This window comes from Saccopteryx bilineata, chromosome 7 (assembly GCF_036850765.1).
Source record: "Saccopteryx bilineata isolate mSacBil1 chromosome 7, mSacBil1_pri_phased_curated, whole genome shotgun sequence".
In the NCBI taxonomy this organism is placed as follows: domain Eukaryota; kingdom Metazoa; phylum Chordata; class Mammalia; order Chiroptera; family Emballonuridae; genus Saccopteryx; species Saccopteryx bilineata.
Window position 1 is genome coordinate 39,516,104 of NC_089496.1, and position 14,391 is coordinate 39,530,494.

At 46.4% G+C, this 14,391-nt stretch overlaps 2 protein-coding genes across 3 annotated transcripts in view; one reads left to right on the forward strand and one right to left on the reverse strand.

Moving 5' to 3' along the window:
* MACC1 (MET transcriptional regulator MACC1) overlaps nt 1–14,391 on the reverse strand; it is a 234,791-nt gene that overhangs the window by 216,485 nt on the left and 3,915 nt on the right. The window lies entirely within an intron of this gene.
* Nucleotides 1,623–14,391, forward strand: part of ITGB8 (integrin subunit beta 8) — a 79,560-nt gene continuing 66,791 nt past the window's right edge. Inside the window, exon 1 of one of the 2 annotated variants that reach the window (XM_066239791.1) lies at nt 1,623–2,665. In XM_066239791.1, coding sequence (XP_066095888.1) covers nt 2,539–2,665 — 127 coding nt within the window. In that variant the 5' untranslated portion in view covers nt 1,623–2,538. The remainder of the gene's footprint in view (nt 2,666–14,391) is intronic. The other variant, XM_066239792.1, reaches the window with a different exon arrangement.

Genomic DNA, 14,391 nt, shown 5'->3' on the forward strand with positions numbered 1-14,391 from the left:
TCTTCAAAGTTCAGTGCCTACAGTGGAACTGTGTTTACAGGAACCAGCCCTTCGGGTTTGCATCATTCATTCGGGTCTCTCAAAAAAACCTGCTTTGTGGATCCAGGGCCCTTGTAATTTTCCAACTGGTTTCCTGGTTTGCTTAGCTAATTCTGTGGGCTCCGTGTGCAGTCCACACCTGCAAAGGGGGAGTTTTCAATGCTGTGGTTTATTAATCAGGTACTTTCCATTCACTCAGTCAACAATTAGAAAACAGAAAGAAAAAAAGAGAGAGAAAGCCTCCTACTTGTTTTCTCCCCTTACCCCCCCCCCCCTCCAAATACGGAGATGGAAACTATCAAGCAAGCAAGGAGGGAAACTCCCGCATATTTCACCTTGACCTGGCTGGACTGGTCTGATGCCTGCGAGAGGTCTGATCCCTGCACACGGTCGGGCAGGCTGCTAGTGGGAAATGAGAGGTCCCACTTTACCAGGGCGAACCACTCCTGCCCCTAGAGGAAAAAGAGAAGCATCACCCTATGTCTCAGATTGGAAACAGTGCCTTGTTTTCAAACCAGGGGACTGCGTTTTCTCCCTCGGCCTAGCCTGGTAGTGACAGGATCTAAGGAGGCGCGCGGCTTCCCTGACGGTTACCCAGCAAAACACCCGCTCCTAGTGTGCACCTGAATTTCTGTTCTACAAGCAGGCAGAAATGCCCTCCCACCTCCTTTCCTAGCTTCTCTCTCCTGCTCCGCCGCCCTTTGTAACTTCTTTGTTCCGTTTATTGGGAAGGTGACGCTTAAGGTCAAAAGACCCATTATAACTAGCAAAAGCCCGGAGCCACCACCAGACCCTGGAAAGAGCAGGGCTGTTCGCCCAGGGTTGATGCTCCGAGTGGAAGAGCCGCGAGAAATTTCGGCCACCAGCTAGCTCCGCGTACAGCCCCTGCAGATCGGCCCAACTTTCCAAGTGTTGGGGAGACGCCGGCCAGGCCAGTCTTGGGGTGGGGCAAAGGGTGAGCTCCTAACTCTGCAAGCAAAGCGGGCAGTGCGCATCAGCGGAAAAGAGGGTGTTGGAGGTGGGGAGAGGCTCCGGGGCTCCACGAGGCGTGCGGCAGCTGCGGAGCCGTGAGTACTCCAAACAAAGAAGTGCGCAGAGCCTGGGTGAGAAGCTGGGGTTTGCGCACAGCTGCCATTCGTGCTGAGCGAGTCTCTACACCCGCTGGGCGAGCACTGGAGTGCAGGAATTCCGGGAGGAGAGGGACAGGCAACCGAGCGTGCGACTCCCGGCGCGCGGCTACGCATCAGGAGTTCTTGTGAACTATGGGAATGACAACGATCAGAGCGAAGGGGGAGAAAAAGAGCTGGAGTGAGCAAAACAAAGAGCGAGTGTGGGCCGCGGTGACTTCATGCCTCACCAATGTCCCGCCCACGCTTCTCAGAGCTTTTGCTGTTGCTGCGAGCTGCCTCCTCGGCAGCCCGCGGCCCCAGCGAGGCACTCCGTAGCGTGGGGCGGTTTCCTAGCAACTAAGGCCCTAAAGGCGCCCAACTATCCGCACAACGGGAGTCCTACCCCCCCCCCCAACCCGTACCCTGGGGCCGGGATAGGACCACACCTCCTCCCCCCCCCCCACCAACTCGCCTCCCTCGCATCCTCGCGGGGTGCACCCCAGAGCGCGCTAGCGGTCGGGGCTCTGGACGGCCGGACGCCGGAGCTGCACACTGGGGCCAAAAGAACGAGGGCACGAAGCTCCCGCCCCGCGAGGCCGGGCTTCTGCACCCCCGCGGAACCTCCCGCGCTCGCGGCGGTGCGCTCCACTCCTGGCCCAGCGGGGAGCTGCGATGCTTCGCTCCGGGTCCGCCGGCGCCGGCGGGGGCTTCTAGGGCGCTCGCGGAGCCGCCTCCCTGGCTGCTGGCAGCTCGAGCTTCCTCTCTTGCCAGCCAAGACGCCGCTTCGACTTTGCCCGCTGTTCAGCTAAAGAGGCTGCAAAGCTGCAACTAAGTGGAGCTGGCTTCCCTGCCCACCTGTGGAAGAAGCTCGCGCTGATTGATGCGCCATCGCCTTTTCCCCTCCGGCCTCACCGGCGTCCCCTCCCACAGATGCGGCATCACCCAGTGAAAGTACATTAGGCTGGTTTTTCCCCCGGCTTAAGGCTTTGTTGGGGTTTGATTGTGTTTGGCTCTTTTGTAAGCTGATTTATGCTGCAGAATTCCCGTCGGCTGGAGAGAAACAAAAGCTCTTTTCTTTGTCCCAGAGCGGGCTGCGGAATCCCGCTCGCGTCGCCACCCCGGGCCACTGGCTGTCGGAGGAGGTGCTTCTCGCTGAGATTTTGGGACCCGCCGTGCCGAGTTGGGAGGGCCGCGAGGGCCCTGAGATGCCGAGCGGTGCCCGGGACAGCGTACCTGCACCGCTTACTCCGAGCCGCGGGGTCCGCCTGCCGGGCCTGCTGGAGACGTCCTAGCGACACTTGGTCCGCAGGCTCCGAGGTGCGCCCGGGAGGCGCGAGCGCGCAGCCGGAGAGCAGCCAGGCGGCGGGCGCGGTGCGGGCTGCTTTGCATTATGTGCTGCTCCGCCCTGGCTTTTTTCATTGCCGCATTTGTCTGCCTGCAAAACTGCCGGCCAGGTCCTGCCCCGTTCCTCCGGGCAGCCTGGGTGTTTTCGATCGTTCTTGGACTGGGCCAAAGTGGTGAGTGTTTTTGTTTGTTTTCTTATCTTTCTCAAAGGTCTTGTGTTGTCACAAAGAGCTTCCCCGCCAGGTAAGTGGCCCGGTGACAGCCTCCCTCCATCTACACATAGAACTTCAGAAGAACGGTTGACAGCGTCCCCCATCACATGTGGCCTGAGGGAGGCCAGGTGTCAAGCATTTCCACCCCGGAGTGACAGCAATAACTAATTATAAGTGGAGATACTGTGTGTTGCTCGTGGGTGTTGGGGAAGCGGTAACAGAACGGACGATTGCAAGGGCGAGCGGTCGTGTTGACAGAAGCTACGTTAGGGGTTCTGCCCCATCCTCGAAGGCATCCTCCTTGAAGGCACCCTTAAAGATGCTCCCATCTTTCTAGCATGAGGGTCTAACCACGAGCTTGCATTCGATTCAAGCCTGAGGATAAACTGGTGTAACGGGGCTGAGTCTTCTGTGTGAGGCCATGAAAGAAAAGGATGGCAACGTGAAGTTTCTTCTATCACGGTGCTCGGCCAGAATGAATTAAAGTGCCAAAAGTGGCACTTTTGAATGATATGCAAATGTAAGGCGAAGCTACAGGATTGCCAGTAAACAGTAAGACAGACAGTAATAGTAGTAACCATCACTTTAGGAGGACTTTTATTACATAAGCCAAACACTTATTTTTGACAATGTAATTATTGTTGCAGTTTATTTTTTAATTTACTCTGTGTTTTACCATCCAGCCCTTAAATTCTATTAGAGCCTTTCTCTGACCTCTCCTGTGGAAGGAGAGTTATAATTGTTTCATAGACTAAAATTTTCTCTGATGCTTTGACTGGTGTGCCAAGTTTCTGCCTGAGCTAATTAAAATGGCCAAGTCATAACCTTATAAATAAGAGTTTATAATGGAAACATCCATCTAGCTTCACTTATTTGTTGCATATATAGTTGTCTACTATTTGTTTCAAAAAGAGATTTACCCAGTTATGTGAAATGAGAGCATTTAGAGTAAATTTCTTTTTTATCTTGTGGTTATTTTTGGCTTATGTGTTGACATCAAAATAAGTGAAACAAGGCAAAGGAAAGAGTAACATTCATTGTCAATTATCTCTTAAGTGGAATATGCATTTGTTACAGCAGATTTTCCACTTAGCAAAATTCTATCCTGTGTTAATAAGTGACTATTTTTCTAGATTTAGTAAACACACACACACACACACACAATAGTAAAATGACCAAAATTGTGTCAACAGCATATATAATGTCCCCAAGACATAGGCAAAGGAAAAAGTCCTACTTGCCTCTAAAATTTGCTAATAGTAATAATTTTTAAATATTCCTTGTGCTTGTAAAGATTAGCCAAGTTCTCATGTAATAGTGTTGCATTTCCAGCCAGTAACTATAGCTGATTTTAAGCAAATATTATGAATGGACTCCCTTGCACCTGCAGTGGTGAAGGGAATGCTTATCCAAAATCAGAACAAGGCATCCTTTTCCCAGCCTCTGTCAATATACAATGGTTCCTCATGTATACTGGTTTGCATTGCAGTTAAAAACATGAAAAAAATTTAAATTACAGCCAGCACAACTCAGAAAATTAGAGATCAGCATAAACTGTTGTACTTTCGTGATATAGCTACAAGTTTCAAATCATATGTCTTCCCAGTGCAAATTAGACGCTTAAAGCAGAATAGAATTTTAGGTATCAGTTACAAAGGAAATCTTGTTCCCTTGCTCAGTAGTTTATACCAAGGAGATACTGATGGCATTAAAGCCATACAAAAGAAATCATAAACTGCATAACATTGTAACTTTGGGTTTAGTTTTTGAAATAGAATTTGTAGGTCCCAAATACATAGTGGACTTTTGTTCATGACTATATCATGAGCCAGAGGGATGTTATTAATAAAACTTAAATATTCTTCTGATCTAGAAAATTTATTGGAGTTTGTCATTCAACTTTCCCTGGTGGGAATTACCGACAATTAGAGTAACAATAATAACACTAACAAATGGTTACTGAGTAACTGGAAAACACTAAAGAATACCTAGTGGTTAATATTTGAAGACTTAATGTATGAACACTCTTATTTCTACATGTGCTAGTTTTAATGGGTTAAAAGTCTTTTTTAACTAAATTTTTATACAGCAATATAGGAGTGACAAAGTTCAGAAATTTAAAAAAAAAAAAGGTAACTACCATTGCAATGGAACTTCACCTCTGTGTATAATCAACTACTTATTCCTTTAAATAAAAACCAACCAGGTTACCATTGTTTTTAAACTGTATATTACTTTCTCTCAGGACATATTTCATAACGTAAGTGTTCTCAGCATTTTTATGCTTTCCTAAAGTGAGAGGATATTTAAGAGAACCAAGCTGTCATTTAAAAAAAAATCAGTCTTCCAAATTATTTGCACAATAAGCATCCAAATTAATTCTATCTTAAAGCAACTGAGACACTTTCTGATTAAAAAATAAATTTCTGCTGTATATAAAAGCAAAGTAAGATCTGAAAATGCCAGAAAATTTCCCATGCCACCATATTTTCACCTGTTACCAAATTATCTGAAATCTCATCATTAAATGGATTTTTTTGGATTAAGCATGGTCTTGACACTATGTTTCTTCTAACTTTTAACTTTACCTTATGCAAATTTTGAAACACATGCAGAAGCTGAGAAAAGGGTATAAGGCCTGACCAAGCAGTGGCAGAGTGGATAGAGCGTCAGACTGGGACACAGAGGACTCAGGTTTGAAACCCTGAGGTAGCCAGCTTGAGCCCAAGGTCGCTGGCTTGAGCAAGGGGTCACTCGGTCTGCTACAGCCCCCCAGGCAAGGCACATATGAGAAAGCAATCAATGAACAACTAAGGTGTCACAACAAAGTACTGATACTTCTCATCTCTCTCCCTTCCTGTCTTTCTGTATCTGTCCCTCTCCCTGACTCTCCCTGTCTCTGTCGAAAGAAAGAAAGAGAAAAGAAAAGGGTATAAAATAAGGAATCACCATATACCCATCACCCAGCTTCATGCACAATCAATTCGGCCAACTTTTTGCATCTCTATCCTCACCCAGTTCATCTCTTTTTCCCAACTAGATTATTTAGAAGAAAGTAATTTTATACTAAAAGTCTAAATACTACTGGAGGAGTTAACACACTCATTAACCCCAGAGCATGAATGTTTTTAGCTGAAATTTAGGGCCACGAGAATGTTCTTTATCTCTGATGGGAAGAATGTGGAGTGAAGGAGGCAAGCAAAGATGATTTCAACCACTTGCTTTTCAGTGGTTCTATTATGGCTCCATTAAAAATATTTTTCTTAAAAGTATGCCTATGTAACAGCTTTTTGGTATGCATGTATAAGAAGAAGGGAAAAAATAACATGGATAAATCTACTTCCTTAGACAAATGTTAATTACTTTATCCTCATGGAGTCACAGCAAATATATCTTGTTTGAGTTGGTTGGAGGACTGTTACCTGTCTCCTGATTCACGAGTTTTTCTCCTCTCTTCTGGATCACTTGTAATGTACGCATATCCATCCATGCTGTAATTTCCCTCTTCTATTTCTCACTCTTCTTTATAGCCCAAATTCTTCAAAGAGTTGTCCATACTTGCTGTCTCCAATTCTCCTTGCCTGCTTTTTTAACCCATTAAAGTCAGGTTTTGTTTACCACCTCTGCAAGCACACTACTGTTACAAGCACAGTGACCTTCCTATTGCCAAATCCCATGGCCAACTCACAGTCTTCACCCTGTATTACCTACTATCTGTCAGCAAGTGGACACTGTTGACCATTGCCTTCTATTGAACACTTCTTCCATTGGTTCCTGGACCCACATTCCCTTGGTTTAAGCTCTTTCTCCATCTCTGATGTCAGTTCTTCATGTTCCAACCTCTAATTGTAGGAGTGGCTCAGGACTCGGTCCTCAGACTTTCCCTCTGGCTATATACTAAGTCCTCAGGTGAACTGATTCCGTTTGGGGTCTTGAGTACCATTTCTGTGATGGCAGCTCCAGTCCTGACCTCTCCTCTGATCTTCAGAGCATAGAGCAAACTGCCTATTTAACATCTCCACTCTATGTCTAAGGCAAAATTATCCTAACATTCCAAAACAAACTCTCCCTCAAGCTTGCTTTCATACATGTGCGTAAGTGGTCAGTCTTCCAGTAGTTCCGGGTACACTGTGGCCACATCCTTGATCTCCGTGTTTCTCTAATCCTTGATAGAATTTGCACTTTAAGAAATATAGTTTCTGGTCACGGCAGAGCGACCCCCCGGAGGGGCAGAGCATCGCCCCCTGGTGGGCAGAGCGTGGCTCCTGGTGGGTGTGCCGGGTGGATCCCGGTCGGGCGCATGCGGGAGTCTGTCTGACTGTCTCTCCCCGTTTCCAGCTTCAGAAAAATACAAAAAAGAAGAAGAATAAGAAGAAAGAAATATAGTTTCCTTTAAAAGTTGGTTCTACTATAAAAGGTTTAACCCTGTAAGACACTTGGTTCTGCCTTCTCTGTCCACCCCAGAAAGCAAGCTCTTGATCTTAAAGGCAAATCTTCAGCAAAGATCAAAATAGAGACCTATTGATATTTAATCACTTTTTACAAATTTGTTTGCTTTCAAAATTTCTGTGATAATTATTTTCATTGACAATTAAATATAAGAAGTAATCCTGATCTTTTATTTCAATACGTATTTTATTTTATTTTTATTTTTATTTTTTTCCATTTTTCTGAAGCTGGAAACAGGGAGAGACAGTCAGACAGACTCCCGCATGCGCCCGACCGGGATCCACCCGGCACGCCCACCAGGGGCGACGCTCTGCCCACCAGGGGGCGATGCTCTGCCCATCCTGGGCGTCGCCATATTGCGACCAGAGCCACTCTAGCGCCTGAGGCAGAGGCCACAGAGCCATCCCCAGCGCCCGGGCCATCTTTGCTCCAATGGAGCCTTGGCTGCGGGAGGGGAAGAGAGAGACAGAGAGGAAAGCGCGGCGGAGGGGTGGAGAAGCAAATGGGCGCTTCTCCTGTGTGCCCTGGCTGGGAATCGAACCCGGGTCCTCCGCACGCTAGGCCAACGCTCTACCGCTGAGCCAACCGGCCAGGGCCTCAATACGTATTTTAAAGTTGATTTCCATACAAGCTGGAATTTGTAGTCATTTTGAACCAAACACTGGAAAAAGATAATAAAAAGACAAACTAAAGGCTGGAATTTTAGGGGAGGTCTCAAGCGGGATCACAGTAGAACATTCATCAGCTTTCCAGGTATGTTTTTTCACGGTCATGGTCTCCATGGATTGGTGGGTTGGTCAATTGCCAAGGCAGGGGGTCATCAGTCCATGTAGCTGGTCCTGAGGTCCTGGCTAGTCTGGTTTAGCTGCTCTTCGGGGCCTGGGGCTGAAACACAACTGAGGCCTAGATATATCTGATGCAGGTAAGAACCTCATTGCCCTGGGGGCTTCATGCTTAGGAGCTATCCTCCCGCCCCCTTGCTCTCCCCCCAACCCGCATGACTAGCAACATGCCGTGAGAGGAAAGGCTACACTGGGGCAGAGGTCCTTGTTTTCCCGGTTTTGCCTCTTGCCAGGTATCCAGGGATTTGCGCCCTGGTGACCTTCTGCACCCGGCCCATTGTCCTTGCTCCGCTCAAGTATGTCTAACTGCCTGCCACAGTGTCAGGCACTGTTCTGGGTTCTGGAGTTAACAGAATAACAATAGTTAATAATTGTTAACTATTTGCGATACGCTAGACACTCTCCTGGACTTATGGTATGAAAATAAATCCTTTAATGCCCACCATCTTCTGAGGAATATACTCTGATTATTCCCATTTTATAGGTAAGTAAACCAATTAAAGAGACACTGAATGACTTCCTCAAGATGTCTGAGCTAGTGAGTGATGGAACCAGAATTCAGACAGACCTACGCGGGTTTGACTCTGTGCTCTCGATCATTAATACAGACTGTCTTCCAGGGGTAGAGGAGTTCCTGCCCTGCGCGGGCCCTCCCACAGGCCAGGAGCATCAGGCATGCCTATCCAGAGTCTTCAGTCCTCTCCTAGATCATCTCTAGAATCCTCTGCCCAAACAGCTTTTAAGGCCTCCTGTGGGATGACTGTGCCATCCATATGCCAAACCCTAGGAGAGGGGAAGCTTGGCCATGCAGGCTGGAGTGTCTATGCGAGTTAAGTGAGAGGCAACTTCCAATACAGAATAAAGCTAGAAGTGAGAAAAGGGGCAGATCAAAGGTATGAGGGGCAACCCCTTTACACACTGCCAAGCTCTCAACCAGAAATCCAAACCGTGTGAAATTCTAAATTCACACCAAGCCTTCAAGGGCTTTATAAATGTATGTTTATCTAGTTAGGAAAATAGAACTTATTAATGGGTTCTTAGCCCAGGTTGTAAATATTAAGTCTTGTTATGCCCACCACCATTCGTATTCTAGTTTGGGCCCTGAAAAAGTTAGGAGCAGACTTACCTATTAATTTAAATATTATTGAGGGGCGGTGGTGATAAACACTGAAATCACCAGAGATCATTGCGGAAGGAGAACTACCTCATGTCAAGGTGCTTTTATACGTTAGCACCGAAAGGCCTTTTGGTAAGCTCTAAGACGAATACAGATTATACTTACTTTTACTTCCCCGCAAATGGTGTTACAGAGTCGAATACATGAATATTTTAAATTTAGACATTTTTATATCCTCCTATTGACTTAAAACATGTCACACACAAAAAGAACATTTTATTAACATGAATTAGCCAGGCTTGGTTAAATTATTCAGCTGGCATATATCGAATATCTTTATTTTTTTTTTATTTTTATTTTTTTTTTTGCATTTTTCTGAAGCTGGAAACAGGGAGAGACAGTCAGACAGACTCCCGCATGCGCCCGACCGGGATCCACCCGGCACGCCCACCAGGGGGCGACGCTCTGCCCATCCTGGGCGTCGCCATGTTGCGACCCTCCTGGGTGTCGCCATGTTGCGACCAGAGCCACTCTAGCGCCTGGGGCAGAGGCCACAGAGCCATCCCCAGCGCCCGGGCCATCTTTGCTCCAATGGAGCCTTGGCTGCAGGAGGGGAAGAGAGAGACAGAGAGGAAGGCGCGGCGGAGGGGTGGAGAAGCAAATGGGTGCTTCTCCTGTGTGCCCTGGCCGGGAATCGAACCCGGGTCCTCCGCACGCTAGGCCGACGCTCTACCGCTGAGCCAACCGGCCAGGGCTCGAATATCTTTAAGTAAGTGAATATGTAGATAAAACACTGTCGTGCAGCCTTCGGGGACTAAAAGGGCTACATTTTAATTTTAAAAAACACTCCTGATGTGACCTGTTTTCTGTTTCACAGCAAATTAGTATAACTTGCACATCAAAGACGAATGTAATTAAAGTCAAAATGGTTTCCATTGGGATTTTATAATTTAATTAAACCAGTCCTACCTATCAACAAAACTAACGGGATCAATTTTTGCTGGGAAAATACTACTATTAAACATGTATTAAAATGATCTTTCCTGAATTCTTTTAAAAGTCTCCCTGCTGAAGTTGAGGAAATAAGAGTAAGATCATTAAATTAAAATTGAAATGTTAAGAGATGGTGGGCTTACTAGATATATATTTTTAAGATTGTTTTAAAAAGATGTTTTGTTTTGAGTGCCATTATTCAAGGTATTAACAGTTCATATTTTAAGACAGCATATAAGGTCGCAGAGTGGCCTTTCAGAGTGACCTTTCATGCTGACCTCATCAATAAGCCAACCGTCAGTACCCTAGTGGTTTGGAGATGTGTTCTCTCTCTTTCCAGGTATTTTTGCTTTTTCTTTTGCTTTGTTTTAATCAACAAATTCTCTAACATTTGTCAAAGATGGTGTCTGTTGCCATTCCCAATCAGGATTGCTGCAGCTTGATTGGTTTAGAGAAGTGCTTCCCCCAGAAACCAGTCCCCAGGGAGTGCAGAGTAAGGAACCCAAGTGGCGATGGAAGCAACCGAGTTTGGAAGTGGAGGGAAGGCTAGCAATGCACACCAGAGGGGAAGACTAGAAATACGTCAGCTCTGAAGAAATGTCCCAAATACGTCTTAAGTACGTAAGGTGTGCAGTGGCTTTTGCCAGAGATGTTTGCATGATTTGCATGGTTTTGGACTCAAGTTCCTTTTAGAACAAAAAGAGCTGATACTTCCAGTTATGCTGATGGGAAAATGCAGCCGGGGTTGAGGTCCTGCTGTTCTGCGTGGACATGAGGTACCAGGTTCCTGTCCTTGGAATTGAACTGCACTGTTCCAAGGGCAAGAATCTTCTTCTGATTTCATTGAGGGCCATACACGTGGTATAATCCCCTAGAACTATCAGGGAGCCCAGGAAGGGAAAGGTACTTAGTGGAAGGCTTCATCCTTACAGAATGAGGTACCAGCACTATGCTTCCCAGGACCCTTAGAATATTAAGACGTCAAAGGAAGAAAATAATGAAAAGAAACACTCAAAGTTCTGTAAAATTAGGTTGACGGGTGGTAGCTTAAGGAGTCTTGAACTACGGAATGTCCTTCCTAATTGCCTGCCTGAGTGGGGCCAGGCGGCCAGGCTGGCTACTGGTTACGCCGGGGTAGAAGCGTTCATTAACTGTAGGAGAGCAAAGAATGCAGGGCCGTTGTGGGGTGTGCTGGAATTGCTGTAGAACCAGCTATTCTAGCGGGAAACAAAGAACTCATTGTAGCAGAACTGTCTTATTGGCAGAAAAAGCGGTCTCGCGGTTTCTGTCTTTGACAGGCATACCTCCCAAGGTAATGCTCTATTATCTTTTTGTGCATTTGGTTTGGATTTTATGGTGAATCGAAGACAAGTGGGACGCAATTTGCAAAAGAAAGCTCTCTGGAAATGATAAATGAGGCTCAAGACAATGTATCTGGAAGACAGTAACACTGAAAAAGACATTCAAGGGAGTCAGTTTCAGACATCCTGAATTTTGGTTAAAAAAGTCCCTTTGAATGAGTGTTTCAAACGCCATCACATAGAAGAATCAGAGCTCTGAGGTGAAGGCCAGTGTATGTGATCACGGTGCTTGGCCGCTGAGGTTGGTAATGGAAATAAGAGGACCAAATGTTATCAGCACTAGTCCTTAATTCAGAGGACATGGCGTATTTGTTGCCTCTTAAGGAATCCCAGGCCACGTGATGCCAGGGGACATCTGATGGAACTAAAATGAGGTGGGGGAAAGGGAGGGAGTCCCTGAGCATGTGCCTGTGCCCTCCTGAGGGCAACACGGAGCAGCTGGAGAGTAAAGCCCAGCGCTCCCTATCGGGCGCAGGTGGTGTTGATACGCATGTCCAGGGCTGACCTTTGGCTTGTTGGAGGTCAGCACAGCCTCGATGCCAGAGGTCAGCGCTCTCTGAGAACAGGGTTGCAGGCTAGATTATCTGGTGATAGACTTGTTGGAGTAGAAATTGACTTATGGGCATTATGAAAATTCAGATATCAGGGCTTTGGGGACAAATTATGCCTCCCAGGATGCGTTTGGTTTCGAAGTTTACAAAAGACTAGTGCTACTTCTGACTAAATTACTTGGCAGCACAGAAATGTTTGCTCAGAACTGTCACTGGACGTTACATGCCTCTTCCCTGTAGGACAGACTGCTAGAATACTGTCCCCTATGGCCTGGGTTGTGTCCCTCCCACACTGGGTGTGTCCCTCCCACACTGGGTCTTTAACCATTCCTTTGGGCTTATTTTTTAAAACAAGTAATCCCATGTGTGGAACCAGGTTTTTCTTGCCTTTGACCAAGTTAGATGCTTCTAGCTCTATGTTAAAGAATTCAAGCTCCGGGGTACTCCGCCAGAATTGGCCCTTCAACTTCGGTAGAGCACCCATAGGGGTGATTTGTTATCAACGAGCACATAGGGGTGATTTGTTATCGAGGAGCAGAGAACTAAACACTCAGGAAATCCCAAGAAATATGGGATCACACGAACTCGGAAGCCAACTTCGCCAGCATACTGGCACTCCTATACATGAAGGGATTTGTGTTTCCAAGAGCTTTACCCATAAGAGCACAAACTCACTTTTCTAGGGCTTTGAGGATGCTGTCCAGTAAAGAGTCCAGCATGGTCCAAATGAGTTGGTTAAACAAGGCAGGTGGCCGGATGCTGCCAGACATACAGGGACCCTCTCCATTCAAAGGTCATAGGAGATACCACACGACCAATGGAATCCCAGCAGGGAATTCCAGTATGTGAGAGGACATTGCCAATAACGTGTGTACCCATGGCACATCTGGAGAAAGTCCTTTCATTCACCTCCTTTCTAAATTGTTGGTGTGCAAAGGTGAATGTGGTAGAAATCCGGGTGTTTCAGGGATGTTCAGGAGGTAAGGCCACAGGTTATGCTGTATGTGAAGCTCAGAAGCCTAGGAACAGAGTTTGGAGTCTGTGTGTCATTTGGGGACAGAGGAGAGCCTTCCAGGCCAGAAGGGGAAGATAAACTGACCTATCTGCGACTCAACAGACCTGTACCACAGGTTTGACAGGGGAGGGAGGCACTGCAGCCTCGGTCATGGTGAGGGAGTAGCTCCTTCTCACCCATTCAAACGTAATTGTACTTGGTTGTATATGATTTTTTTTAAAGGCAGCTTGGGAGTCTTCTAGCAGAAGTATAAAGGCTGAACTTGCAAAGGGTATTAAGTGTTGGAAGACAAAAGAGATCTGAGGTACAAAGGGAAGCTGAGTAGAAAACAGGTTCGGTATCAAAGATTAGACCTGGGATGTTGGATGCTGGGAGCTGAGTCATTTCTCTGAGTGGGGCGCTGCTGTTCTGCCAGATTTTCCTGACCCAGCTCAGTGGGCTGACTCTGCAGAGCAGCCTAACAGTGCCGTGTGATTTCTAACAGACAGGATGCCTTCGGGAGCCAGACAGACCAGGGAGGCAGTCAGGTAATAAAACGACCTGGCAAATTCCTCACGTCTTCACTGACCCTCCCTGTGTCCCCTTGAGGTGACAGCCTCCTGTCATGTGCTGCCATATAGCACCCCGCCTGTTCCTTTTTATTGCACTTTTGTTAAAAATCTGTCCTATGTCACTTTCTGATGTTATTCTATAAGCTTCACAAGATAGGTACCCTATTTTTAACACCTTGCATCGTGCCACGGTTATGGCAGGTATTAAATAACTACCAAATAATTTATGGATGAGTGAGTGCTACCCAAATCATTACAAACTTCCAAATTCCTTAAGAAGTGGAATGTTCTGCTTTCTATTCCCAGAGGATAATGTCCCTTCCTCTTTGGACCAAATCTTTGTCCGTTCTCTTCCTTATAATCAAGAATTCTTGTTATAATCTAACAGAGCAGCCCATGAGAATGTGAAAAAGGGTTATTATAAAACCCTGGTTACCCTGAGTGCATGTTAAAGGTGGTATTCCAGTTAATTAAGTCCATGAGCATTGATATTTTGACTCTTTTCTTTTAAAATTTCCTGTTATGGGAAGTATATCATTAAGCCTTTGAGATTTGAGAAAAGCCTTACCATTATCATTCAATCAGTAAATCAAAAGTTATTTCTTGAGCACCTTCTCAGTACATTTTGGCTTGAAGTGGTTGCTGTATGAACAGAGGCGAAGTATTATCTCATGTGGGTGAGAGACTGAGCTTGGGAACCGGGAGTATAGAGCACCAGAGAGTGATGCGAGGCTGATGTGGGTGGTCGGGGTCATTAGTGCCGTGGGGCTTTAGACTTCTTCTGATTCAGACAGAATATGGATCAACT